This window comes from Rattus rattus, chromosome 9 (assembly GCF_011064425.1).
Source record: "Rattus rattus isolate New Zealand chromosome 9, Rrattus_CSIRO_v1, whole genome shotgun sequence".
Lineage (NCBI taxonomy): Eukaryota > Metazoa > Chordata > Mammalia > Rodentia > Muridae > Rattus > Rattus rattus.
The window spans coordinates 81,313,439-81,339,167 of NC_046162.1; the positions used below are offsets into that span (position 1 = coordinate 81,313,439).

The following is a 25,729-nucleotide window of genomic DNA, read 5'->3' on the forward strand; positions in this document are numbered from 1 at the left end:
GGAAAGCAAGTGACCTTTTGCAAGGCCCCTCCTGAAGGACACAATGTACACTTTGATGCTTCACCATTCAGGGGATCTAGGGAAAACATACATGTATTGCTTTCAACATTAAGTTTTCTTTGATGTCCTAAAGCCATGAGACTCCCCAAGAAAAGAGCCCATATGTAGACATGTCATTGTGTGCCTCAACATCCCCCAGGTTGAACACCCCCCACACACACAGAGAAGTGTAGGTTGAGCCTAAAAATAGAAAATAAGGTTCTTTGTCTCCCTAGGAACACATTCTCTTGCCTTGATGGGAAAATCTACGGATCTAATTTTTTTTTCAGGATCAACAAGGTACCTTGTTGAGTAATTTACAGTAGAATGTGAAAACAAACACAGAAAGAAAAGGCACCAAATAGCACATCCCCCTCAGTGAGAGAGGGGAGACCTCCAATGACTACTCCCAAGGTGGTCTGTTTCCTCTTATTTACTTACTAAATTTGTTCTCTTTCAAATTCCTTTAGATCTTGAGTAACTGCTTCGGAACTCGTTTGCTTCCATGTCCGTCCTCCTATCGCACACTTAAGAGTTTGCATGTCTCTACCCAGGGAAGAAAGAAACAGGTGGGGGGGGGGGGAGAGAGAGAGAGAGAGAGAGAGAGAGAGAGAGAGAGTGCTTTCTGGGAAATGGGGATGCTCAGGGAGGTTTGGTAGCAGCACAGCTGACTGAAGCAGACTCAGAGAGTGGACCAGGCATTTCTCCAAATCTGCAGTGACTGTCGCATGGCTGCTTCCTTTTTCATTCTGTTCTTTATTTTCCTTTCTTGCTTCCTTCTTTCTTTCCTTCTTTCTTTCTCTCATCAGTACTTCTCTTGCCTGGTTCCTAATCGCACATACCCCTGTCAAGAGAATACAGAATATATGTTCACAGGACTCACTGTCCCGTTTTGCTTGATGCCCCCTTCCCCCCCACACCAACTATCTCTCCTCCTTAAGATCATAACACGGAAACCACAGTATAGAAGACAGTCCTCTGGGCCATAGGAAAGGTGACAGAGGAGCCACCCAGGAGTCCCTTCCTTGGGCTGTTAGAGCAGAAGTCCAGTGCTGGAAGCTGTTTGATGGCGCTTCCATTAGCACAACAGGAACTCAAAATGGCTGTGAGTCCCTTCAGTTTCTCTCTGTGTGGACTCAGGAGGTTAGGGCTAAGCACTTTGCATTGGAACCCTGCTTTGAAAAGCACAGATTCATGTTGATGATTTTAATGTTTTGAGCCCGAAGCAGCTCTTCTGTAAAATGAAAGCCGTATTTATCACAAAGGATTCTCCCAAGAATTGAATGAAGTATTTATTAAGTATTCCCCAATAAATATCAGCACGTGTTCTCCCAGCATCCTCCACTGATCATGTTCTGTTACTTTCCCATAAATCATTATATATTTTTAATTCAAAATTTTCTTCTTGCCTTCCAAATTTTTTTGTGGCATTATTTGTTTCTTTTAAAAAAGAATAACTGGATCAATTTTCTTAAAACCATCAACCCAGCCTCTGCTGCTGGTTCATAGGCGTCATCAGAAAACACCAGGCAACAGATACCCTTCATCCAGGCACTTGACATCCCAGTAGCCACAGTCCTCCAGGGCCTCTGCTAGGGCCTCATTAAAATGAGCAAGCAGTGAATACACATGGAGACCAAAGGGCCAGCATAAGGACTATAGTTAATATGGAGCCATATGTCGAAAATTTGCTAAGACAGTAAATTTTAGGTGCTATTTTTATAAAAATAAGAGTAAATATGTAAGATAGTGGGTATGTTAACTACATTGACTCTAGTACTTTCCTTAATGATGACCCCATTACACTAAATAGTTACGTTATACATCTTAAATATACACAGTTTTAAAATTAATGAAGTCCAGTAGTCACTGACAAAAAGATCAAACATCAATTTCCTAAATCTGTACCTGCATTTGCTAGCTTCGAGGGACCAAGTGGGCAAAGTGATCAGAGTCCCTGTCATGGAATGAAAGGAAACTGCACAGCTATCTCTCTATATGCTGCAAAAGAACAGTATTGAGTACTCCGAGAAATACAGACTTAACATTGTCTTTGGAGTCAGAAAAGACAAAAGAGATGTTTTTAGTGGTTACTGGGAAAAGAAAATAAATATGAAGGTCAAGGTGAAAAGGAGGAAGAAGGATGAAGAAAAGGAAATGGAAGAGGTAAATAAGGAAGAAGAAAGAGGAGGAAGAGGGAAGAGGAAGGAGGAGGAAAAAGGAAAAGGAAATGGAGGAAGAAGAGAAGAGGAGGAAGAGGAAGGGGGAGGAGATTTTTCCAGCTACATGAAATATATATGAATTTCTTCCAAAAGAGGAAGGAGCCTGGCGTGTTTGAGGATCTAGACACTGGAAAGAGAAAAACACAATCAACAACAAGGAAGCCAGAGGAAGGAAAAACAAATATTCCAGAGCTTGGAGAGGGATTCGAGACTCTCTCCAGGCTCAGTAAGAAGTGGCAGTTGAAGCGGGCTCAGGAAGACAAGGCCTTTCTTCAGAGTCCCACCACTTTGATTAAGTTGGTCAGCTTCTCTAGAACAACTTCTGTCTGTCTGGTGGAGATTCTAAGCGTGGGTAAGTGATGAAACTGTCTGTAAAGAGTAACATTCTCATGAAGTTTGGGTTTCCTTCCCTGGAGACAGGAGAACTGCAGTGAGTCGTGCCTTTAAGTACCCAGCATAAAGACCTTTGTTACGCAGCTTATTGGGAGCCAAAGTCAGAAAGAAACCCAGGTGACCTGAGCCCCGATTCCTTAACTTCCCCTAAGGGAAGTAGAGTGGATGTCAAAATCAACGCAGCATGGGTCTTGCCTCAGTGGATTTGAATCTTTCAAGTAAACACAGTAAGAGAATGAAAAATAAACAATGGGGAAACAACAAACAAGTGAATAAACAAACAAACAAAAATCCCAACAACAACGAACAACAAACTGCCTGTCTCTAAAGAAAGGCTCACCACCCAGCAAGGAAGCTGACATATTCTGATGCTGGCCCTGTGGCTGGTGATCTTAATTTTTCGAGCATACAATAGGATTCAAAAAGCGGTGAACTGGCCATCTATCTTGGACCTTATGTGTTGTCTCAGTAATTTTTTGCCCTGGGGGCCAACTAGGTCCCATTTCCAGAGTACAGGTGCCCCTAAAGCAACAGTTCTCAACCTGTGGGTCACTACAACTTTGGGAATCAAACCACCTTTTCACAGGGGTCACCTGTCAAATATCCAATATTCACATTATGATTCACAATGATGAGACCACAGTTATGAAGTAGCCACAAAACAGCTTTATGGTTGGGGTTCACCACAACATGAGGAGCTGTATTAAAAGGTTGGAGCTGTAGTAAAGGGTCGGCACAGCATTAGGACAGTTGAGAACCACTGCCCTAAAGCAATCTTACTGGTCAGTTTGCCCCCATGATGGATGAGAGCTTCCCCTAGGCTGCATAGATGACCCAGCACCGCCACCCGCTCCTTCTGTCCTCCCCAGCCCATACACTTGCAGATTCTCTGTCAGACCTCTAGGCAATTAGGGCAGAATTGCATGTGCCTGGTAAGGAGGTGTGACTGAACACTCAGGTGAAGAACTAGCCATCCTCCCTGTGCCCTCCTTTGATGAGGGAAAGTCAATGAACCATCAACAAATCCAGCTGGGATGGCGATGGTCTTGTACAGGTATTTACGACTGAACTCCTGAAGAGCCTGGCTGTCTTGCTTGAGAAATAGTCCTGTCTGTCATATTGACACATGATCCAGTATCCCTCTGAAATGTAGAATGCCTTGCCAAGGAGTTATTCCTCAAAACAAAACAAAAAAAATCTCGGATTCAGGACGTTGATCCAAAAGACAGACTCTCACCCAAGGATGAGGTACACTTCGCCTGAGGACCTCTAACTGCCACTCAGTTATGAGCCTGAGATACTGATCATTGCAGACTTTAAAAAGCAAATGCTTCTTTAGTGAGTCAAAATTATCGCCACAACTTCTCCTTTCAAAAAAAAAAGAAAGAAAGAAAGAAAGAAAGAAAGAAAGAAAGAAAGAAAGAAACCTCTAAACAAGCGACAATCTAGCTGGACATCTTACAACTCAGCGCTATGGCAGTGTTCCAGAAAGAAAGAAACTGTGGCTAAGCATATGTGGATTAGTGAACTATAAATCTATTTTCAGTTCATAGAGTCCTAAAACTGCCTATTTGTGCAACTCAGATAACTATGGAGTAAAATATAATAACGATATATGATGATAAAACAGTCTTATAACTAATAACAAAACACAATACGAATGACGAAGCCCAGCTAGTCCGCTTAGACATGAGCCTCTCATACCATTGGGAGGACGAGAATGGTATTTCTTGCTGTGCAAATGGCCAACATTCCAGTTCGTTTGTCAGCCCTGACTTGGTCATACAGTTGCTCAGTCAAGTTCGAAGCTGCATAGATGTCAAAGCTGCCTACCTTGCATGCCGTGTCCTGTTCCAGTTTCTGGGCCAGCCCTGAACATAGCAGCAAGAATGGATGCAGCAGGTATGGACTCTCTGCTGGCCACTGCTCAGGCCTCTGAGGCAGCAGGCACTTGGCAGTTGACCTTATTGACCGTCTAACCCTCACTATGCCTCTCCCACCAACGGAGGAGGGATGAGTATTTCGGTTTTGACCACTGCTATCAGAACGTTACCAATTTATGAGCTGTACACCCCATCAGATACACTATCCGGCTGGCCAGTGAGCCTATGGAAACAACCTCATAGCATTTATCCACTGAGACATTGCTTAACTTGCTCCTTGAGGAGGTTGAGGGGGCTACGTCTTGATGTACACATACAGACATATGCAAAAATGAATCTAATATGAATTCTACTGTGCGTACAGGACAGTGTGTGGCTTATAAATACTAAAAAAAAATATGCAATATTCTCTATTGTAAGGCCCTTGCAACCCAACAACCTTACCCAGATGCATTTGCTTCTTTGTTTGCACCCCTAATCTGAAGCCAACAGTCATGATTAGTACAGAGGCGCGGTTTTGATGTTAATATTGACTGCTGCTGCTAGACTCACTCACTTAACTGTAGGAAGGCCAATGAGGCAGTAACATCTTCTTAGGAGCCTGACTTGCTTACTTACCAATGATGTAAACAACTGCCTTGTTAAATCAAATCATAGCCTTAAAATATTAAGAGTACTTTCTCAGTTCTTTGTGTGTCATGCTATGTGACTGCCACAAACACTTTCCACTAAAATTTTTTATATTTATTTACTTATGTGTGTGTGTGTGCCTGTGTGTGTGTGTGTGTGTTCACACATGTTCACACACGCGTACGTGCATATCATGACAAGGTAAGGGGTGTCAGAGGGCATCCTACAGGAGTCAGCACCTCTCCTTCCACCAAATGGATTCTGGGAGTTACCAGGCTTTACCTGCTGAGCCATCTCACTGGCCCTGAAACTTTTCACTTTAATCTGCATTATTAATATTGCATTTATTGTTTTCTTAAATCTAGACCACAAATCAGTAAACGTCCTCTCCCAAGACCAGAGAGTATGCAAATTAACCTCTGCAAGCCTCATACAGTCTCTGTCACAGGTCATTTATGTGTATGTTTTGTTTTTTATCATCCTTTTAAAAATGCAAAAAAATAAGACTAAAGCTGTCCTTTGTTTGCAAGCCACACAACACCAGCTTTGGGTCAGGTCTGGAATGACAGTTTGCTGGTATTTGGTCTAGACAGCTCGTGAAACAATAAAACAAGCTGTGATTTATATCATCTGCTGAGTCTCTGGTGTAAATATCCCCTCTGTGGACAGTGTCAAGATCACATGACTTCGCTGGGCAGACGCTGAGAAGGTGCAGCAGGGCAAGCTGCCCAGTGTTCAGATGTGGATAGAGTCAGGCGTAGCCTCAGGAGCGTAAGAGTGAATCAGGGAGCAAGGCGACTGAACATCTGGGACCTTTGGCTGTCATTTATTCAGCTTTTCATTGATATCATGTTTTTAGCTATAGTTATATTAACCAAATTTCTAGCGTTTTAGTGATTTCTAAGCATTAACCACGACGAGGCCTATCTATACACCCTGTGGGGCTCCTAGGATTAGCCCTGCCTTCCTCCACCCCTCTATGGATGCAACCTCAAAACGCCACACTGTCATATTGCATGGCTCCAAATGTGACATCAATGAGCCCATGTTAGACTCTATACTTTGTCATTTCCCTGAACCCTTCCCAACACTTCATTTAATAGCTTAAAAAAATCTGGTAGATGAATCTACTTATGAGATTCTTTTTCTTCTCCTTCTCCTTCTCCTTCTCCTTCTCCTTCTCCTTCTCCTTCTCCTTCTTCTTTTCAGAGCTGGGGACCGAACCCAGGGCCTTGTGCTTGCTAGGCAAGTGCTCTACCATTGAGCTAAATCCCCAACCCTTACTTAGGAGATTCTTGGTCGAGAATCATTGGGCTTCCATTTCCTCCACAGGGGCAAATTCCATCCCAGAGTGCAGAAAACACGGACGTACGATTCACTGAAAGGCTCTGGCTAAGGGTCAGGATGGCGGCTGAGAGGGGAAGCTCCCATGTATCTCACAGGAGATGTTTAGCTGGCAGCAGCTGGGCTTCTAACGAACTGTAGTATTCAAAACGCATCTCACGCTAAGTGTGGCAAGAGTGTGAACTACTGACGGCAGTAAAAACAATAAAAAGTAACGTCCCCTGTATAGACATCCAAGAGAAAGAATAAATTCACGCAGAGAGACAATGTGCTGTAACTCTTAGGGAATTCAAAAGCAAATGATAAAGACTATGTGGCAGAACTTTTGGGGTGCCCAACAGTGCTTGCACACTACTTAAAAACAAACAAACAAACAAAAAATGGACATTTACGTGTCTATGCTCCCTGACTGTGTCTCTATGTAGTGCTGATACGGGACAAGCAAAACCTAAGAGTGCAGGGAAGCTAGGTAAAAAAAAATCCAACAATAAGTAAATAAATACAGCCTTCCGATCCAAACGTTGCTTTTCATCTTCTAGAAGGAATAGGTGCAAGAAAGTTCGTGATATTGGGGTGCACGGGGAGACTTTTGCCCTTCATTTAAATCATTGTTTTTCTAGGGAAATTTAATTTGGGGGAAAAATGTTTTTCTAATTAACTGGATGACCGTGTGCTGTGCAAACAATAAAGATTCTTGTTTGAAAGTAATGCATGCCCCTGCTTCTAGGACTACCAAGGGAATTTAAAGAGAGAGAGAGAGAGAGAGAGAGAGAGAGAGAGAGAGAGAGAGAGAGAAACCTAGCAGCTCCGACCTCACATTTTATCAGAGCTAAAAAGACTTCCCAGCTCCACAGTTTTCACATCAGTTCCCAATCTAAAAGCCACAAGAGTTGAGCGGGTTCGAGCTGGACCAAGAACCTTTTTCTCATCACTAGGAATGACTGCAATCTGCGTCTCTCAGTGGGCGTGTCCTTCCCTCCCTCTCTGTTCCTCTGGTGCTGGGCTTAGCCTGCAAGGTTAGAAACTGCACATTTCGATGGCTCCGAGGAAGATTTCATAATGCTGGTGCTGGGCTGGGCAGTCTAGCCAAATTCCATTCATTAGCGCAGGCGCCAGCCAGAGTATGACCAACAAGAATGCTGTTTTAGTTCCATAGAGGAGCTGATAGGAAATCGGAAATGCCCCCGCCCCCCAGTTTTTTTCTCCTGTCTGTCTCTTTCGGTTTTAGTTCCTAAGAGGCAATAGATAGACAAATGCAGGGTTCAAGATTCTGGACTGTGGAAGATAGGAATCAGTCACTAACCAGACCCCGAACGAAACAGCTCAACCAACCGCCATTCTCTTTCTTGTTTCGATCTATTCTGACACTGCTTGTTTTAAGAGTACCTGTATATAGGCATCAGATTTGTGTGTACATTAGACTTCAAGCACCCCCAAATCAAAAACTCAAACATCCAACCCACCTGACCTTTCCAGAGCTGCTGCCACTGCTGTGAGGACTAAGTTGGGGCTTTGGAGGACAGTATTAATTGAGTGATTCCTGCCACAAATGAACCATTTATAAAGGAGTCTCCTAGGACCCTGAAGGGAATTAAAATTCTCACAGGCCAGTTGCTCTGACCTCATACATGCAAAATGAAGAAGCAGGAGCTTCTTGGAGAAGTCTGACCGTTGCTGGAGGGGTTGGGGCAGGGGGTGGGGTGGGGGAGCAGATTGATCGGGATGCTTCCCCTGGGAAGTTAGGGAACGCTATAGCACCAGATCCTCTGAAGTAAGGGACAGAAGCTTTTGAGGAAGAGAACACACTAAGAGACAAAGCAGTGTAAACAATTTGGGAAGGGGCAAAGGGCTGATGATGGGGTGGGGGGAGAAAATACAGCATTACTAGCATACTCCTCCTGACTCTGGACAGATGGGCTGTGGGCCCCTACGACTTGAGGATCTACAGGATAGCAGGTTTGGTTGGTGCGTTGGCGGTGCTGGGTTTTGGGTTTTTGCTTGGTTGGTTGGTTGGTTGGTTGGTTGGTTGGTTGGTTGGTTGGTTTGGGGTCTTTTTTTGGGGGGGAGTTGGTTTTTTGTTCTGTCAGCTCAAGAGAAATCAGTTCAGCATTAATACAATGCTACTTGTTGATATGTTTGCTTCTGTGTCGTCTTCATGTTTCAAAACAAACCAGCCTGAGACCCAGGAAAGTGTGCAGACCCCAGCACTCTGCAGCTTGCGATCTACCTGCTAGAGATGACGGCCTCTGCTTGTTTACCCAAGTACTTCAGAGTCACGAATCTTGACACTGAATCCGAGACACTTTCTATCACATCAAAGACTTCCTACGAGACAGGCCCAGGCCGTCCGGAGCTCTTTATCTTCCTAAACTTCTCAACTGTATTTTCTACAGCTGCCATCAAGTCACTGTGGTGTGAAGCTAGAACATTGCAGCCCTGTCTTAGTCCTTTTTCTGGTGCTAGAACAAAATATCCGAGGCTGGGTAATTTATCACAGAAAGGTTTTTATTATCAGGGTTCTGAAAGCCAGGAAGCCCAGATGCATTATACCAACAAAGACACCATGCTTCAACTCATAGCTGAAGGCAGAAATAAACAGAGGAAACAAAAACAGGAAGGACCACCTTGTCTTTAGACCATGACTCTTGTGGTAACTAATCAGGTCCTATAAGAATTGAGCACTCCTTTGAGAGTAGCATTGCTTCCTCTTAACCAAAGCATCTCTCAAGGGCACTTACTTCCCCTCCATCACTGGTACACTGGAGACCAAATTCATGATGGCCGGGGCAAATCATACTCAAACCACAACTCAATGCTCTTGAATCCTAGGTAAAAAATTAAATATTTGTTAAAGTCACAAAGCTTGCCGTTTGAACAGCCATAGTTATCTGAGCCACAAGACTTTAGGGGGCTCTGACACCTTCTTTTTGGTTTGTTTGCAGTTGTTATGAGCCACCACGTGGCTTCTGTTTCCCAAACTATACTGAGATGGTCTCTATGGTCTTTATCTTCGAATTATGTCTTATCTGGTTTTAACGTTCGTCTATGTAGCTCTAGTCCTCCGGGGATTTAGAGAATGCTTATATGTGGTTTTCTCAGAGCTATTCTATGGAATCTTAAACTACATACAGAGAACTTTCCAGAGGGAGCATCCTTGGTTTTCGGCCTGAATCCCCTCTTGCTTTCAAGGTGACTTCTGCTCACTACTCTGTCCTTCTGTAACTGATCAGAAGCTGCTTCCATTTTCATGTAGATTCAGGCCGGAAAGAGTTTCCCTCCCTACCCGCCACCACCATGACCATCCTTCCCCCAACAGTACATGGAGGAGAAACACTGTCGGCAACACAGAGCACACTGACTATCCCAACAAGGGAAACAATTTCCCTCTGATATGAATTATTTTTCTCCAACTTCATTTTTGAAACTCAGACGAGTCACAGGATCTAATCAGACTACTGTGTGAGACCGGTGGTGAGCCCCAGAGCAGGACCTACTTCTGCATAAAACTGCTCTTGGTTTTGTTTTGTCTGACAAGAAGCCAGGTCCTCACATTCTACTGAGAGCTGCTTTTGTAAGTCACATCTTCAATAGAGTATAAACACTTTTTATTCAGACAAAGATAGTGGTTCCTTCGGAAATATTGGGCATTGTATCTTGGAACAAGGTCTCACTGACGGCTTGCCAAACGCTCCATTAAAATCCCTACTGACCCTTCCTCTGATTTGAGGCTGTCATCTGAATTGTTAGACCGATCCCAGTCCTTTCCTAGAAAACATCAACATGGGGCTCTGAGCTGGGGTCTCCCTCCTGTGGATCAGGATTTAGACACGAATATCTCCTATTACTTGAAATCTTGGGTGACAGGGGTTGATCCTGGAGTTCCTACACACTGTTGACTGAGTGCTGTTGACCGAGTAGATGGCTCTCTGGCTGACTATGCCTGCTGTTGGCACAGGTCTGTCCCAGTGTGTGTGTCCCTTTGAGAGGGTTCCCATTTTGCAATCAGACTCAGGAGGCCCTTGTCCAACCATTGCATAACATATGTGTGATCCGGGTCTTCAGAGTGCTGTTTCTCGTGCTCTGCATTAATGAATAGAAAGGAGCCTAGGAAATGGAGATGGCTGTCCTAGCCAGTGATTCATCCAAGTCAGAAGAGCATCAGGGCTCTGTCTTCTCTGAACAGTTTCTGCAGGCTGCTTGATTGTGGTGCTTGGTACTTGGCTCCCAGAGACTCTGAAGAAATCCCAAGGAACAAAGAACAAAGAGAAGAGACAGGATGGGTGGAGAGAGCTCATCACTGACGCAGGAACTGGAGCAGTGGTTCTCAACCTGTGGGTCACGACCCCTCTGGGGGATAGAACACCCTTTCCACAGGGTCAGCCCAAGACCAGCAGAAAACGCAGATGTTTACATTATGATTCATAACAGTAGCAAGGTTACAGTTGTGAAGTAGTAATGAACATAATTTTATGGTTGGGGACCCATAAAATACAGCCCACAACACGAGGGGCTGTATTAAGGGCTGCAGTGTTAGGAAGGTGGAGACCCTCTGGGTTAGAGAAAGACAACTGAGTGGGGAAGTGGATGGACTGACTTGCTACTGTAGAGCGGGTGGATGTGGTCCGCCATCTCCTGTGTGGAAGCACATGGAGTCCTTTGTTTCTCAGACCTGTTTGAGTTCTTGGTTCCTAGAAACTAATTTCTTAGCCACCTCTTTTCTGAGAGCAAGATCCAGGAATCCTCTCTCAGATGCTTTCCTAGGGTGACTGGTTTGGGGCCTTGTAAGGAACACCTGGTACAGGGCAGTCAGGGAGATTGGTTTCTAGAGTGTTCCCCCATGTGTTGTTCTGTTCAAGTGTATTTGTGTACTTCCTTTTAAAGATTTTTTTCCTTTCATGTGTATGTGTCAATACCTGTATGTATGTATGTTGTGTATTATGTATGTACACATGTATGTAAGCATCAGATGTCCTAGAAGTAGAGTTGCAGACAATAATTAGCTGTCATGCAAGTGGTGGGAACCAAATTCAGGACCTCTGTAAATGCAGCCATTGCTCTGAACTGCTGATCTGTCTCTCTGTGAGTTCGAGGCCAGCCTGGACTACATAGTAAGTTCCAGGCCAGCCATCATGGCATAGTGAGACTTTCTCTTTGAATGTCCACTGTCATTGGTTTGCTGTTCCTGCTGGTCTTTATTTTCAGTTCAGTGTGACATTCAACTCTGATTCCAGAGTTCGCTCAATTTCTCTTTAAGAGACTCTGCCTCTTCAAGAGCTAATAGCAGATAATAAAACATTTTGAAAAAATTAATAAAATGTAATATATAATATATTATATATAATTATATATAAAAAGATACTTTAAAAGTTTCTTTATATATATGATCATATATATGTATGTATATATATATGTGTGTGTGTGTATATATATATATATATATGGTCATATATATAAAGACCATAGATATATATGGTTATATATAAAAGCCCATATATATACATATAGTTATATATATATATAGTTATATATAAAAGACAACAATGAGGAAGCTTCTGCATGTTGAAGTTTGTAGTTACTGAGGTCTGTTCCTGGATTGCTATAATGGAAGGGGAAATGGGGAGCTGACAGGAGACATTATGGAAGTGGAAATTATGTTTGGTTCTAAGGAAGTAGGGGGAAGACAAGGCAAGGATGCGGTGAAACTTTGGTTTGGTGGTTGGATAGATGTAAATTCAATTCAGTAACACTGAGTAAACACTCCTGGCATAGAGACCTGCTTAGGGGAAATTCAGACAAACCAGAGGCATGCGTGCACAGTTTTACAGGAGGAAACTTAAGCACAAAGGAGAGCCCATACCTAGAGTCACACTTTTAAGACCCACGAGACACAAAAGAGAAGGCCAGCATCATGGGAGAGCACACAAGAAAAGACAACATCCCCCTACCCATCCTCCCGCCCGTCTGCCCCAGCATCAACTGGAAAAGGGGAACCTTCTAAGAAGACCTTAGAAACAGTCAAAGAGGTGGGAGAGACCTAGGAGAGCTATGACCCAGAAAAAGAAGACTGCAAAACACTGGGGGAAGTTGAGGGGAGGGGGAATGCTCCTCATGGAGACTGTTCCAGTTATGGGAGCCCTGAGAAAGTTAGGGAGTGTGATGTCTAGAGAGTGAAGAAAGCAAGCTGGACTTAAGGGGGACAAACAGGTAGGACAGGGAATGGAGACAGCATCTCCAAAAGGAGAGATGGATGACCCCCAGAGCAGCAAACCGAGAGCCTAGACGTTAAGCTGTCGTGGAGAGTATGTCATTAGTCTTCATGTCTCATTTGTGTCAAGAGGTTTTTCCGTGTGACTTCGGTTCCTAGGCTCCTGCTTTGTTGCTGCTTGCTTTTAGTCCCTCCTGGATGCAGAGTCATGTAAGACCCTAGCTAGCACCTGTGATGTTCATCTTCCTGGCTGTGGCCCATTGAACCAGCAGAAGATGCTGTGAAAGGATCCACCTCACATAGTATGGTGGGCTGTGGGAATTTGGTTGATTTCAGTATGGATGGATACCTTCTTTGGGGATGTCAGAGGAGAAGAGCACTGGACAGGTTAGCCACAGCTCCAGGAGACGCTCCTGAGAAAGGTTGAGAGGAGGCTGAGAGAGGGAAGCAGAGGTTAGCGTAAAAGACACTGGAGGAAGAGGCTGCATTTACTGGATGAGGAAATGAACAGAGAAATGTCTTCATCTGAGATGAGAATTGTAACTCCAGAAAAAGAATGTTCAGTGAAAATGGAGGCAAAGTCAGACAAAGAAAGTAATCGGTATCTTACGGGTCTGTTCACAATTTGCATTCAGCAACTCATATGTTGGGTTGTTCTAGTCAACGATCTACTCTCTATGATGTGCCTGAGTGTGTGCTTGTGTGAACAGATACACAGTGTCTTTATATTGCAATGGTCTCACGGACGAAACTTAGCACCATTCACCCCGTTGGCACTTCAACAAAAGATGAGCCAAGTGGCTATGGCTCAGTGCATTGTGCTGACTTAGGTTTGTGTAAGTACAGTCTGCAATGCTCTCACAAGGGAATTACCTAACAGTGAGTTCTCAGAACACATCCCTGTCGTTAGCAAATGCATATTTAAAATGCATAACAGCTCACATTGCAGACATCACAAAAGGCATGCATGCACAATATCATGTAAGTTGTATCAAGATTTAAAAACTCATTAGGCATAGAAAAGAGGATTGAGTTCTTTTTTGCTGGAGGGGGAGGCTCATCTTTTTTTTTCTTTTTTAAGGTGATCTTGGAAAGCACAACATCCAAGGAGCACTATGAGCTATGCGAGGATGGAGGCGGGGGTTGTTAGAGGCATTTCTCGTAGCACTGCTTGTCACGTAACTGAATTTTGTCTTATTCTCCCCCTTGCCCCTCCCCCTCTCCCATCCTCCCTCTCCTCTCCTCCCCCAGTGGAATGGAGCATGTCTAAAGACTTTTCCCCTTTGGCTGGGGAGATCATCATGGACAACCTGCAGACCCTGAGGTGTACAATCACAGGACTCACCACGGTAAGTGTCCCCCTGATGGAGTTGACATCCTCTGCCTTTAGCCCGGGATGCCGGTAGCAGAAATCTACTCTCCCAAGCAACAGCCAACACCCGGGCCTCTGGCAACAACTGCCACTCGTTAAGCATGATATGTCTGGTATCCATAATCTGAGTCTGACAAAGGGGTGAGCAGACAGCATGAACCACTTTGTAAGCTGCCGTGTTCTGAGGAGATCAGAAAGAGCCTGGCCTCTTGCGAGCCTTGAAAGCGGCTGCTCCCTGGATCACAGTCTAATCTGCAGGGGGATCAAAGGCTCTGGGAGATCCAATTTTGACTCCCTGTCTGATGGTAAAAATAACAGCCTCATCTGGCCCTCACCCCCACCTCCTCATTGAGATCAGTCATCAATTGGAGTCACACAATTTCCTGAGAGAAATCCTTTTCCCCTGATTAAAAAGGAGAGGGAAAAAGAAGACTGCTTGAATCTACAGAAAAGAAACGTATACATGGCAGAGGTACAGTCTCTACAGAACATAAACCAACTATGGATGAAAAGCTAGAACCAGCCATGCTTATTTGTTTAACCAATCTAAACCCAAATATTAGTTATTTATGAAATACAAATGAATATCCAAAATGCAAAAAATAAAATAAAAATAAAATAAAAACACCCAACTAATAATTAAAGAATTATTAGTAATCAAAAATCAACTCCTTAATGCCATAAAAAGATATTAGAGAAAATAGACCATTCTTTTAATAGTGGCTTTAAAGTTGAAGTCACATCAGAAAGTTAGGTTTTTTTTTTTCAGATTAAGAAAACTCTGAATTTTTTCAAACAATTACAATTCAGAAGATTATATATATATAATATGTATTTATATGTATGTGTGTAATATATTATGTACATATATTATATATGTATGTATAATTTTAATCAAGATCCTTTCAATGTAACCTTAAACTTTTAAAAGCCGATTCATAATAATTAATATCTTAAGACTTTCACATGGGAGCAGCAGAGAGAGATTTCTGTTGTTTTCTTAGAGGTTAGCCAATTAGAATAGTTATCCATATTATATAGTCCTGAAACCCAGCATTAAAAAGCCGCCGTCCAGCTTATTCTAAGAGAATTCTTGGTGGTTTAGTCACCACTAAGAATCGTGACTTTTAGTCCTAATCGCATGTCTACAGCAGAGAGCAGAACTGTGGATTACCAGAGCAAACAAAGCCACCCAAGTAGGTGGCCCCAGAGATTCTGTCAACCGAAGACTGGCTCCAACACTCTAGCTCGCATGGTGGAAAGAGGCCAGGCAGAACCCCAGGGGATTTCCATTGCCTAAAAGAAAAAGTGATATCATGATAAAAACGGAAAACTCTCCACGGAGAAGTTCTCGGACCTCTAAACTAGCTTCCCTGGGGACGAGGGTTTTCCACTTCACCATCCAGTGAGAGCAACACACACATTATCCTGAGCATATAAATGCCTGGAAGTGAATTTACAGTTCGAGGCCATCCCTATAACCCTGATGCACATAAAATCCAATTTTCAATGTTAGAGAGAAAGGTGTCACCTTCATGATACGGTAAGGCAAGATCATTGAAATCCTAGAAAACTCGCCATGAAGACTTTTTAAAATACAAACGATTTACATTTACAGCAATCAATCATTCACCCAATCCTGGCTTCTCTAATGTCCCTTTGGTGTCACAGAGAAAATAAAATAAAAAGTAAGAAAAAAAACAGGAGAAAAGAAAACCCCAAAGCAAACATTAAAGCTATATAAAACATTTTAAAGAATTATTAGTAATCAAAAATCAACTCCTTAATGCCATAAAAAGATACTAGAGAAAATAGACCATTCTTTTAATAGTGGCTTTAAAGTTGAAGTCACATCAGAAAGTTGTTGGGTTTTTTTTTTCCCCATGCTTGAACAGCTGAGTAAAAAGATGTCCCTTGAAGCACTATTTATTGTGGCACAATTGGGAAGGAATCCCAGAATCCACCAGTGAAGGACTGGTTGGAGGAAGGAAGGCACTGGCTCATCGTGAAGTACTATGCAGCCACTAAAAGGATTAGCCCTGCCTTCGAGTGCTAGTCTGCAACGATATTTACTGTAACTTGCTAATATTCTAAAGTAACTTGACCAGTGGCAGGAGCTTGGTGGCTGTTGCTTCTAGGGAAGAGAAAATATGTAGAAAAAGAATCTCTGGGGCCACCCACTTGGGGGGCTTTGTTTGCTGCTGAGGTTGCTGCTGCTATTGAACCTTGTAAGACTATGTGGGTTGTAAGAATTTGTTGTTTTATGGTGTGTGTGTGTGTGTGTGTGTGTGTGTGTATGTGTGTGTCTGTGTCTGTGTGTCTCTGTGTGTGTGTCTGTGTGTGTATGTGAGTGTGTGTGTCTGCGTGTGTGTGTGTGTGTTTCTGTGTGTGTGTGTTTGTGTGTGTGTGTGTGTGTGTGTGTCTGTGTGTGTTTCTGTGTGTGTCTGTGTGTCTGTGTGTCTGTGTGTTTGTGTGTCTGTGTGTCTGTGTGTCTGTGTGTGTGTGTGTGCATGTTTCTTGGGCTTTTGCTTTTTTATTTTCCTATTTTTATTTTGGTTGGTCTTTTGCTTGTTTGTTGTATTCTCAAGTGAGGGAAAGGGCAAGTTTTTTGTGGCGAGGTAGTGATCTAAGAGCTGGGGAGAGAAAACTGTGATTGGAATAAACTATGTGAAAAATATTTTATGCATACAAATGAATATATACGTGTGTGTGTGGAGAGAGAGAGAGAGACAGAGACAGAGAGACAGAGAGAAAGGAAGGGAGGGGAAGGAGAGAGGGAGGAGAAAGGGGAGCACTGGGAATCAGGAAAAATGACTATGATATTCCAATTATGAATTCTAGAAAGTACACAGAGACTAAGAGAAGCCTTCAAATGTGATGACTCGTAACGCCTGATGCAGTGTCCCCTTTCAATTCTTTGCAGGGCCAACAGTATTTTGTTCAAGTCTCAGCTTACAACATGAAAGGATGGGGACCAGCTCAGACCACAACGCCAGTGTGTGCCTCCCCCTCCAGTAGGTGGTAACTACCTCCAGGATGACAACATACTCAGCTACTCCAGGCCTTAGGTGTCCCTGCCAGCTCCCCTCCCCCACAGCCTCTCAGAGCAGCAGCTGGGCCACAGAAGGAGTAATCCCCTCTGTAGAAATGCTCACACAGGAAGGCAGCTCAGAGGAGAGAAGGGGGCAGTTGACACCCAACAGTTTGCTAACAACAGTGTCTTTCCTTAGTTGTACCCTTCAGAGGTTTACTGAAAAGCTCAGCTTCAACTCACCATCTGTAGAATGGGTTTGAATCATATCCTTCGCCAGGGCTTGGTGGGGATGGAGAAGACACCGAGGGGCCAGCCCGTTTTAGTGTTTGTCTTCCTTCCCTTGCCTGCAGTGAATACATCACATTGATATCCTAGAGAATGAAATCAAGCTCCTCCTACTTAAGGACATTTAGCCAAAAGAAACGCTTTTTTTTTTTTTTTTAAATCAGTTACCCTGCCACAAATGCAATATCTAACATTTTTAGTGGTGGCCGAGAAACTCAGCAAAGACCTCTTCCCGTCATTTGAAGAGTAATAATTTATGCCTGGTGTGTTTGTCATAACCCCCTGTTTGCTATAACCAGAAAATTTAATTAACAAGAACAAACATCTTCGGAGAGACAAAAGAGCAGACCCTTCTTTACGAGGAGCCCAGCACTCTGGGCTGTATTTTCATCTTTTCAAAAAGTTACCAATGTCATAGCCAAGAGGCCTGCCATGCGTGTCTTGTGAGAGTGAGACCTGCTTAATCATTTGTGGAACACCTATCGCCCTCTGCCTCACTTCATACGTCTTGGGAGCTGGTTCAAGGAAACAAAGATACAGATAAACAATTCTGCACAGAACATGCACTGGAGCAGTTTATTAATAACTGCTAAATATCATGTGTAGCAAAGAAAACAAATGCCCTTTACTAGTGTAATGGTGGAGTGTAAATTATTCACATCCATTATAAAGAGCCAAGCATGATCAATCACTAAAAAATATGTAAAACCCATTGTGGAGGGATGTAAAAACAATCCTACACTACAGCCATGATGATGATGATGATGATGATGATGATGATGGTGGTGGTGATGATGATGATGATGATGATGAAACTTGATTCATTTAACCATTACTTTACCTATAATTAGCTAGAGTGTGTCTAGATCACTATCAAAATTTATCCCTCAGAGGACTGAGGAGATGGTTGACTTGGTAAAGTTCTTGCCACACAAGCAAGGGGTCCTGTGTTGGATCCCCAAAACCCACACAAGAAAGCCAGGTATGGTTTTATAATGCCAGTTCCGTTGTGGGGACAGAAACAGAAGGAGACTCGGGCAGCCTAGCAAAGTCCAGACTCTGTGAGAGATCCTGTCTCCAAAACCAAGATGGAAGGCAACTAAGGAAGATGAACAAGTTTCATCTCTGGCCTACACATGTACACATGCGCGCGCGTGCACACATGCACACAGACACACACACACACACACACAGTCACACCACGCACACACAACACACAACACACACTTACTTTAAGAGTAGATACTTAAGCTATGAGTTTATGTGCTTTCTGGATTTTTTTTTCAACTATTACGACAACCTTTTACCTAAGACAAACTATGAATCAGGTGATAAATTTTGAGCTTTATGTGCAGTCTCTCTCCTTACCCTCACAGAAGTCCCACATCTTCCTTACTGCCTTGTGGATAGCACCACTGTCATTATCGTCTGTAACATCATCATCATCTGAGATAACCTTTGTAACACTCATTAGTTCAGGGCATTACCCTAAGAACTTTATACGGGAGCCTTGATCTCTTTGATGATGACGGAGCTCTTAACACAGAGGCATATTTACGGACTCCAGCTTTCTGAACTGTAATTCAGACGGCAGTTTTCTCTGAGGTCACGTCACCGGCACAGAGCAGCTGAACCGTGAGCCAAACCTGAATTTTGTCAAGACCCTTCCATGTCTCCTTCGGGAACTAGAGCCCTATTATCAAGCAGAGGAGTAGGCTGACGGCCAGCCAGCCAGGCCTACCTCCTCCAGTAGCATTGAGTGGTCCTGCAGGGTATACACAGCCTTGGACCACCTTGGACCACCAATGCCAGTGCACTCCAAGGCCCCTGACTCCCCTTTCATTTGATGACTTCATCATTAGTCTTGTTTGAACATTTCCATCGCTGAAGAATTATCAGAAACACGCACTGGGAATTGCAAGACTAAGACTAAGGAACCAATCCCATTGGAAATGGTAGGTGTGTGTGTATTATTAGAGGTGGAACAATAGAAGCACACACACACACACACACACACACACACACACACACACACACACACACACATCAGCCTGTTACCATGGAAACACAGGAGGGGAAACTGATTCCAAAGGTACCTCCCACACAAATTCATAAGAGGCATTAACTTCTAAAGCTCAAATGTTGGGGTTCTATAAGCCACACATTTGGTTCGGACCCCATGTGTAGACCTCTCTCTGGAATGACAAGAACAGTTGTTCCGGGCTTAGAGGAGTGGTTTATGTATTGGTAATTAGCGGAGTGAATAGCAACGCTTTCTAAAGCAGTGGGTCTGATTAGCAAGGGAGCTGGCAAAGAACCGAAGGCTTCACATATGGTTAGAGTTGCGGCAAACATGCCATATCACTTGGAAAGAACAATATAAAAACACTCTCATTCTATTTATAAACAGACTATGACATTGTGATGTAACATGTATCAGTGTTTAGATATTTACTAGAGGACAATGTACTCTAACATGACAGAGTAATTGGAAATTTGGTAATATGTTCCAGTAAGCTATAAAACTTTTTTTTTACATTTTTACAAAAGGCCTTAATGTGTTTTTATAGACTTATGTTATATGGTACGGTACATAATAAGAGAAAAGCACCCAGACAGGCTTGTCTGAGTTACGATCAGGAAAGCCTTGATATGGCCAGTGAGTGTAAGCTCTGCATTGTGTTGTGACTGAAGTGTCTCATTACCAGAACAGTGAGCTGTATTATGTGGGACAATCTGCTCTTTTCTTACCATGCAAAGTTTATTCCTGTCAGGTCCCTTATTTCTTAATATATTTTCAATTTTCTCCTTCATCCCTGAAGTCTCCTATTTTTTGTGTAGTCATCAGAACTTTCCAAACATCTGTGAGGAGAAAGAAAGAAAGAAAGAAAAAAAAAACCCTCGTTCTTTCCAAAATGTTGGCATTGTTCAGTGCTCGCTTGGGCTGCAGTTGAGCGTTCGCAAGTTCCTTACGTATCGTAAAGTCATCGGAGCCAGCCCACCTCCAATGTAACAGGGCTAAGCTGAAAAGCTGAGGCCCATTCCACCGGTCCCCACCCCGCTCCCTCTACCGATGACAGCATTAAGACTCAATAGAACGCAGTAGCAAGTTCAGATGCGTGTGCTAACCCAGCCACCCAGAAGAGTTCCGTGAGCACAGGCTCCTGCTCACCCGCACTGTGCCACGGGCACTTGAGAGGTAGGCCTCCCACCACAGCAACGATGACTCGTGCGAGTCCGTGAGGGTAACGTTTATTCTGTGTCCAGATACAAGTCATGCCATAAATGCTCTAAAGGCCTCTGGCAGCTCTTGCCCTGAACTGCAATTGTGCCAGCCTTCCTGAACACCCTCGTACATGCACTCCCAATGCCTCGCCAATGGGATTAACAAGCATTTCCTGTGTGCCAGGGATGCTACTTGACTCACACTCTTTCTTTTCAATCTCATGCCCCAAACGAGTTTAAAAAACTGACTTTGCAGAGGACAAACATGAGGCAAACGGAAGCCCAGTCGTGGCTCCTACCCACAAGGAACGGAGTCTACAAAAGGCACCTGTGCCAATCTTTCGTCTCCAGAGTTGACCACAACTAAGCCCCAACAGACAAACTCCAACTAAGATCTAACTCTCTTGCCCAAAGGAAAATATAACTGTGCACCGTGTAATGAAATGGGCGTGGACACTACAGACAAGGTCACTGGACTATACCGCAGTGCTGGCGGGGGCCACCGAGCTGACAGACAGGGCTGGAATGGGGAAGGGATGTTTCGGCTTCATCTTCCTCAAGGTAAAATGAAGAACTATAATACGTAGGAGAGCACGAGAAGGCAGAGGGACTTGAAGATCTACGAGGCCCCTTTCTCCCTAGATAATCATCAGCTGGGGGTAAAAACTGGCGTTTCCCTACTGAACGGCCCTTCAAGCCTTGTTTACAGAATGTCTGACATGGGACAGGCATTGTGCCAGAGCCCTAATATAGTTCTCATTTCGTCCTCATAAACCTCTCGTGAGACAGACACCATCTTCATTTTTCAAATCAGGAAATGAAGGCCCTGTCGATAGAAAGGGCTTACCATCCGTGAGCTGGGAACAGAAAGAACCAATGCTCACATTGGAGTGGGGTGGATCCCATGACCTAACTTTACCTTTCACTGCCTGGTCTAACTTGAACCCTCTCTGGGCTTAGCTGACCACCAATGAGGTCCCTCTGGAATGTATATATATATTTCCTGAGGCCTTGCATGAGCCACTGTGACCTAGCTGCCGTGAGGTACTTGAGTTTCTGAACGCAGAAGACTGTACTCTCAACAGTTCTGTCAGGCAGGGCACTGAAGGCAGACTGGCTTCTCCGAGGTGCAGTGACCTAACCTTCACAGGGACGCACTTGAAGCTGTGGCTTTTGAAATGTTCAGAAAGGAAAACCAGAGGAGGGAGATAGAATGGGTAAAATTGGAGCCGGGATGGACAGAGAAGTGACTGACCTGCTGGGGAAAGCCCGAGAGCTGCAGACAGCAGAACTGCAATCTTGACATTAGTCCCATATGAGTTATTACTCTTGATATCATTATAGCCAAATGGAATGAAAATAGGAGGAGAAAAGCTCAGTGGGGACTGCAATTTAAATTTGCCATGTAAGCTAATACTGTATATTTAGACCCTTCGCAGACAGGGTGGTGGTGGCCCGGGCTCTGTGCAAGGCCTGCTGTGCCAGCTAACCAAAGCAGACATTCATTAGAGCAAAATGTAGATTTCCATTTCTTGGCATCTGACGTGGGCTCTTTCCTTGGAAAGAAATGTCAATTTGGCCAAAAGTGTGAAACCTACAATAAAAGCATTGGGACTGTGGATTTCATCTAGTCTGCACATTCCCGCCCGTCTTTCCTACTGGGAAAATCCAGTCGAAACTTGGGGTGCTGAGTGAAGAGGTAAACGGGGCTCTTACTGATCAGGACAGGGGATGCTAAGGGGAAGGGGAGGGAGGGCTAGGAGAGGAGATACTGGACTTCCAAATTCCCTGTTTCTTTTGGCTCCCGAGTATCATTTTCTCCTGCCCCCGAACTGCCCCAACACAAGAAGCCAACCACAATTACTGTTTTGCACAAGGCTCTGAACAATGGCAGCTCCCAAACCCGCGGCCTCGCCTGCCAGTTCTGCGTGCGCTGGGTGCTTCATCCACGGAGCCTGTGGGTAGCGCACACAAAATCCCAGCACCTCGGGCAAGGCGGGGCAGAGGCTGCCTTGGCTTTCAAATGTCCCTCTGTTTGTTTCTTTTGTTCAATAGACTGGAAAGACTATGACGACAGAGAGCCCAGACACAAGGGACAGAGCGAGGTTCTGGAGAGCCTGCTGCAGCAGGTCCGAGCCCTTCATCAGCATTGCAGCTGCAGGGGTAAGGATAAAAATCTGTGCTGGGCCATCGGCTGAGGTCTCAGTGGCGCCGGTAATTTTAGCAGTTTCCTAGCTCGGTCATACCTTCCCATTCATCAGGGAGAAGGAGATATTAATATTTGTACATCTGGAATCACTTTACAGCACTATCTTGCTTTAACCGTTCCACGGATCCTTCCCTCTCCTTTCCTCCCCTTTTTGTGGAGAACACAAAAAGCTTGAAAATAAGCACAAGGGAAGTAAAAAAAAAAAAAAAAAAAAGGCTTCTGCTACTGTTCTCTCTGAACTGGCCCTCCACCATTCTCCTCCGTGGACCCTATGAGACAAACTCCCTCAACATTTCACCCCCGAGCATCACAGAGGGGGCTCCAACGATTACAACCAAAGAAAAGGCTTTCACGTCAGTTGCTAAAATTGCTTCACGTCCACCATGCCAAAATTTCATCCTCACCTTAGCCATTGCAAGGGAGGCCGAGTTGAGACGCCCAAGGTCAGAATGCCAAGCCGTGGGCCTGGGACTTGTGGTGCCATGTCCAACCCGTCCTGCAGTGCCTCGCTTTTGACCCCCTGAACTTTCATCCCACCTTGAACTTTAGCCTTTCTCCATTCCAGTGTTTGGACGGGAGTTAGAGCTCACCTCCTATCCATTTTAGCCCCACTTCACCCAGAGACTGTTGCGATGCTTTTAAAAGCTTCTCTGTTGCTTGGGCTGCTCAGATGGGACAGGGTCAGGTTTCTGATCTGTGTAATGATTCGTGGAAGAGGCACTTAGTTTTATTTGGAGAATTAAAGCCTCCATAAAGTTTTCATTTTCCATGCTCCCATCAGATCTCCAACTACTCTGTGCTCCCTGGATTCGGGGCACTGCAGAGCCAGCTGGGTAAAACACCCATGGCTCAGGCTGAGATGCTGCGCTTGCTGTTTACACGAGACATAAATCACAGTTCGCATTAGCGAAAAGTTTCCCAATTACTCTATAGCTCTGACAACAGGGCCCTTCAGAGACGTTGGCTCTAGCTGGAGATGAGGACAAGTGTTTGCAAGAAAATGGTGTTTTTCTAATGAGTGGCTCATTCGGGAGATGTAAAGACGTCCGAGAGCAGCTGGAGAAGAAACCCCAAGTGGATTTTACATTCTTGGGACTCTGGGAAAATTGGATATCTCTTCCCAATACACCCCACAAAAGGAGGCCTGCAACATTCTACACTGACCAGGGTCCATTCGGTTCTGGGTTCCTGGGTTCATTTAATCACGTTGGGTGTCACCTGGGTTCCTCTCTTTTCTGCCTCTCCCGTGCTCCCCTGCCTACTGGCTCCTGCCTGGAAGCATGGTAATCTAAGAATGGAACAGGTGTTCTTTTCAACCCATAGCCACTTTGTGTTTGGTATTCTTAGGAAGAGAGCTGAAGCTGCCCCGGATTGATTGTATTGATTTTTGATTTGCATTATTACTAAGGATTCAGAAGCTCTCCCTAGAACTATATGATTACCATCCAGTAACCAAGAAATGATTTCCTAGATAGCCCGATTATTTCTATAGTTTCCATTCAACTCTTATCACACATGCACACACCCCTCCCCTAACCATAGCTGTACACATATTAGGAGGGGTGCAGCTAAGGAATAAAGGGGACCTCCCCCAGAAGGGACAGTGTTGAATCTGTTGAAGTGTATGCTGGGCACTGAAACAACACAGACCATGCGAGAGGCTCAGCTCAAGAGCTCAGATCAGGTTAGGTTACGAGGCACCAAATTCTTCATCCCTCTGGTGGAAATGGGAACTAGACATCAGAATATTAAAGGCTGACATAAAGAACCTGGCAAATTTGATCAGACAAGCCTTTTCCAGATTCTTCAGCCATAAAAAAAAAAAATCTTTGCCATAGAATTAGTATTCTGTGATATAAACTTTGGGAAAGGTTGACCTGTGACCCAACAGGATAAAATAAATTGCCTCAGACAAAAAGCAATGCCTTGAAGATGCTTCAACATAGCTCTGCGTTTCAAAGGGCAAGCAGAGACTGTGAAGATTGCTCATGGGGAGCTACAAAGCCGTTGTTTTGAATATTCAGTTACATGGAGATAGTGTAGTTTACTGGGGACATAAACCTTTATAAACTCGGCAAAAAAGAAAAGCAAAACCTAGTTCTACCATTTAGAGTTTGGGGAAGAGCATTTAACTTAGCCCTGATCACAGCTCCTTCATCAGAAAGTCAGTCTGTGTAACCTGCCCTGTTGCCAAGAGGCGATGGGTTTAATGGGTTTAATACACCCAGCATAGCCAAAGCCCTTCCCAAACTCTAGTTCATCCTCAGCTATTGTTCTTGCAAGGGGAAAATGGTGCCACTCTCCATCCACAGCGATCGACTGGCACATGATAGCATTAAAGCATGAGGGGTGACTCCAGTGTACGGAGCTGAGGTACTCGCCAATACCCAGCAGCCTCCAGTGCTGAAGCAATAGAAAAGCATCTGTACTCCTCCCCGAGCCCTGACCAGTCATTACCAAGGCCTTTCAAGGCCTTTCTATGTGGACATCTATGCCTTCTGTTGGAGCTTTATTGCCCCTCCTCTTCTTTCCTACTAGAACTCTGGTTAGTTAGAGGTTGAAATCTTTTAACGAATACCCTTGCTTTCTTTTACCACCCTCCATCTTTGTTTTTAAGGTAAGGTCTCAGCATGTATCCCTGATTAACTTGGAAACTCACAATGCAGGCCAGGCTGGCCTTAAACTCACCATGATCCTCCTGCCTCAACCTCTTCAGTGCTGGGATTTCAGCTTGTGTAGCACCATGCCTAGCCCAGTTCCTCCAATTTCCCTTAATGGTCCCCTCGATGACTTTCTGTCCTGACCCCCTTTTTCTCCACTTTCTCAAGAAATTTATCACTTTCATTTTCTAAGCCCTCTGCTGGATTTTTTTTAAGTAGCTGATAACA

The 25,729-nt window shown here is 44.2% G+C and overlaps 1 protein-coding gene across 1 annotated transcript in view; it reads left to right on the top strand.

The window, feature by feature from the left end:
* The window catches only part of Ankfn1 (ankyrin repeat and fibronectin type III domain containing 1), a 137,106-nt gene that overhangs the window by 57,373 nt on the left and 54,004 nt on the right, over positions 1–25,729 (top strand). The window contains exons 5-7 of the mRNA XM_032913124.1: positions 13,968–14,065; positions 17,012–17,102; positions 22,688–22,795. Coding sequence (XP_032769015.1) covers positions 13,968–14,065; positions 17,012–17,102; positions 22,688–22,795 — 297 coding nt within the window. The remainder of the gene's footprint in view (positions 1–13,967; positions 14,066–17,011; positions 17,103–22,687; positions 22,796–25,729) is intronic.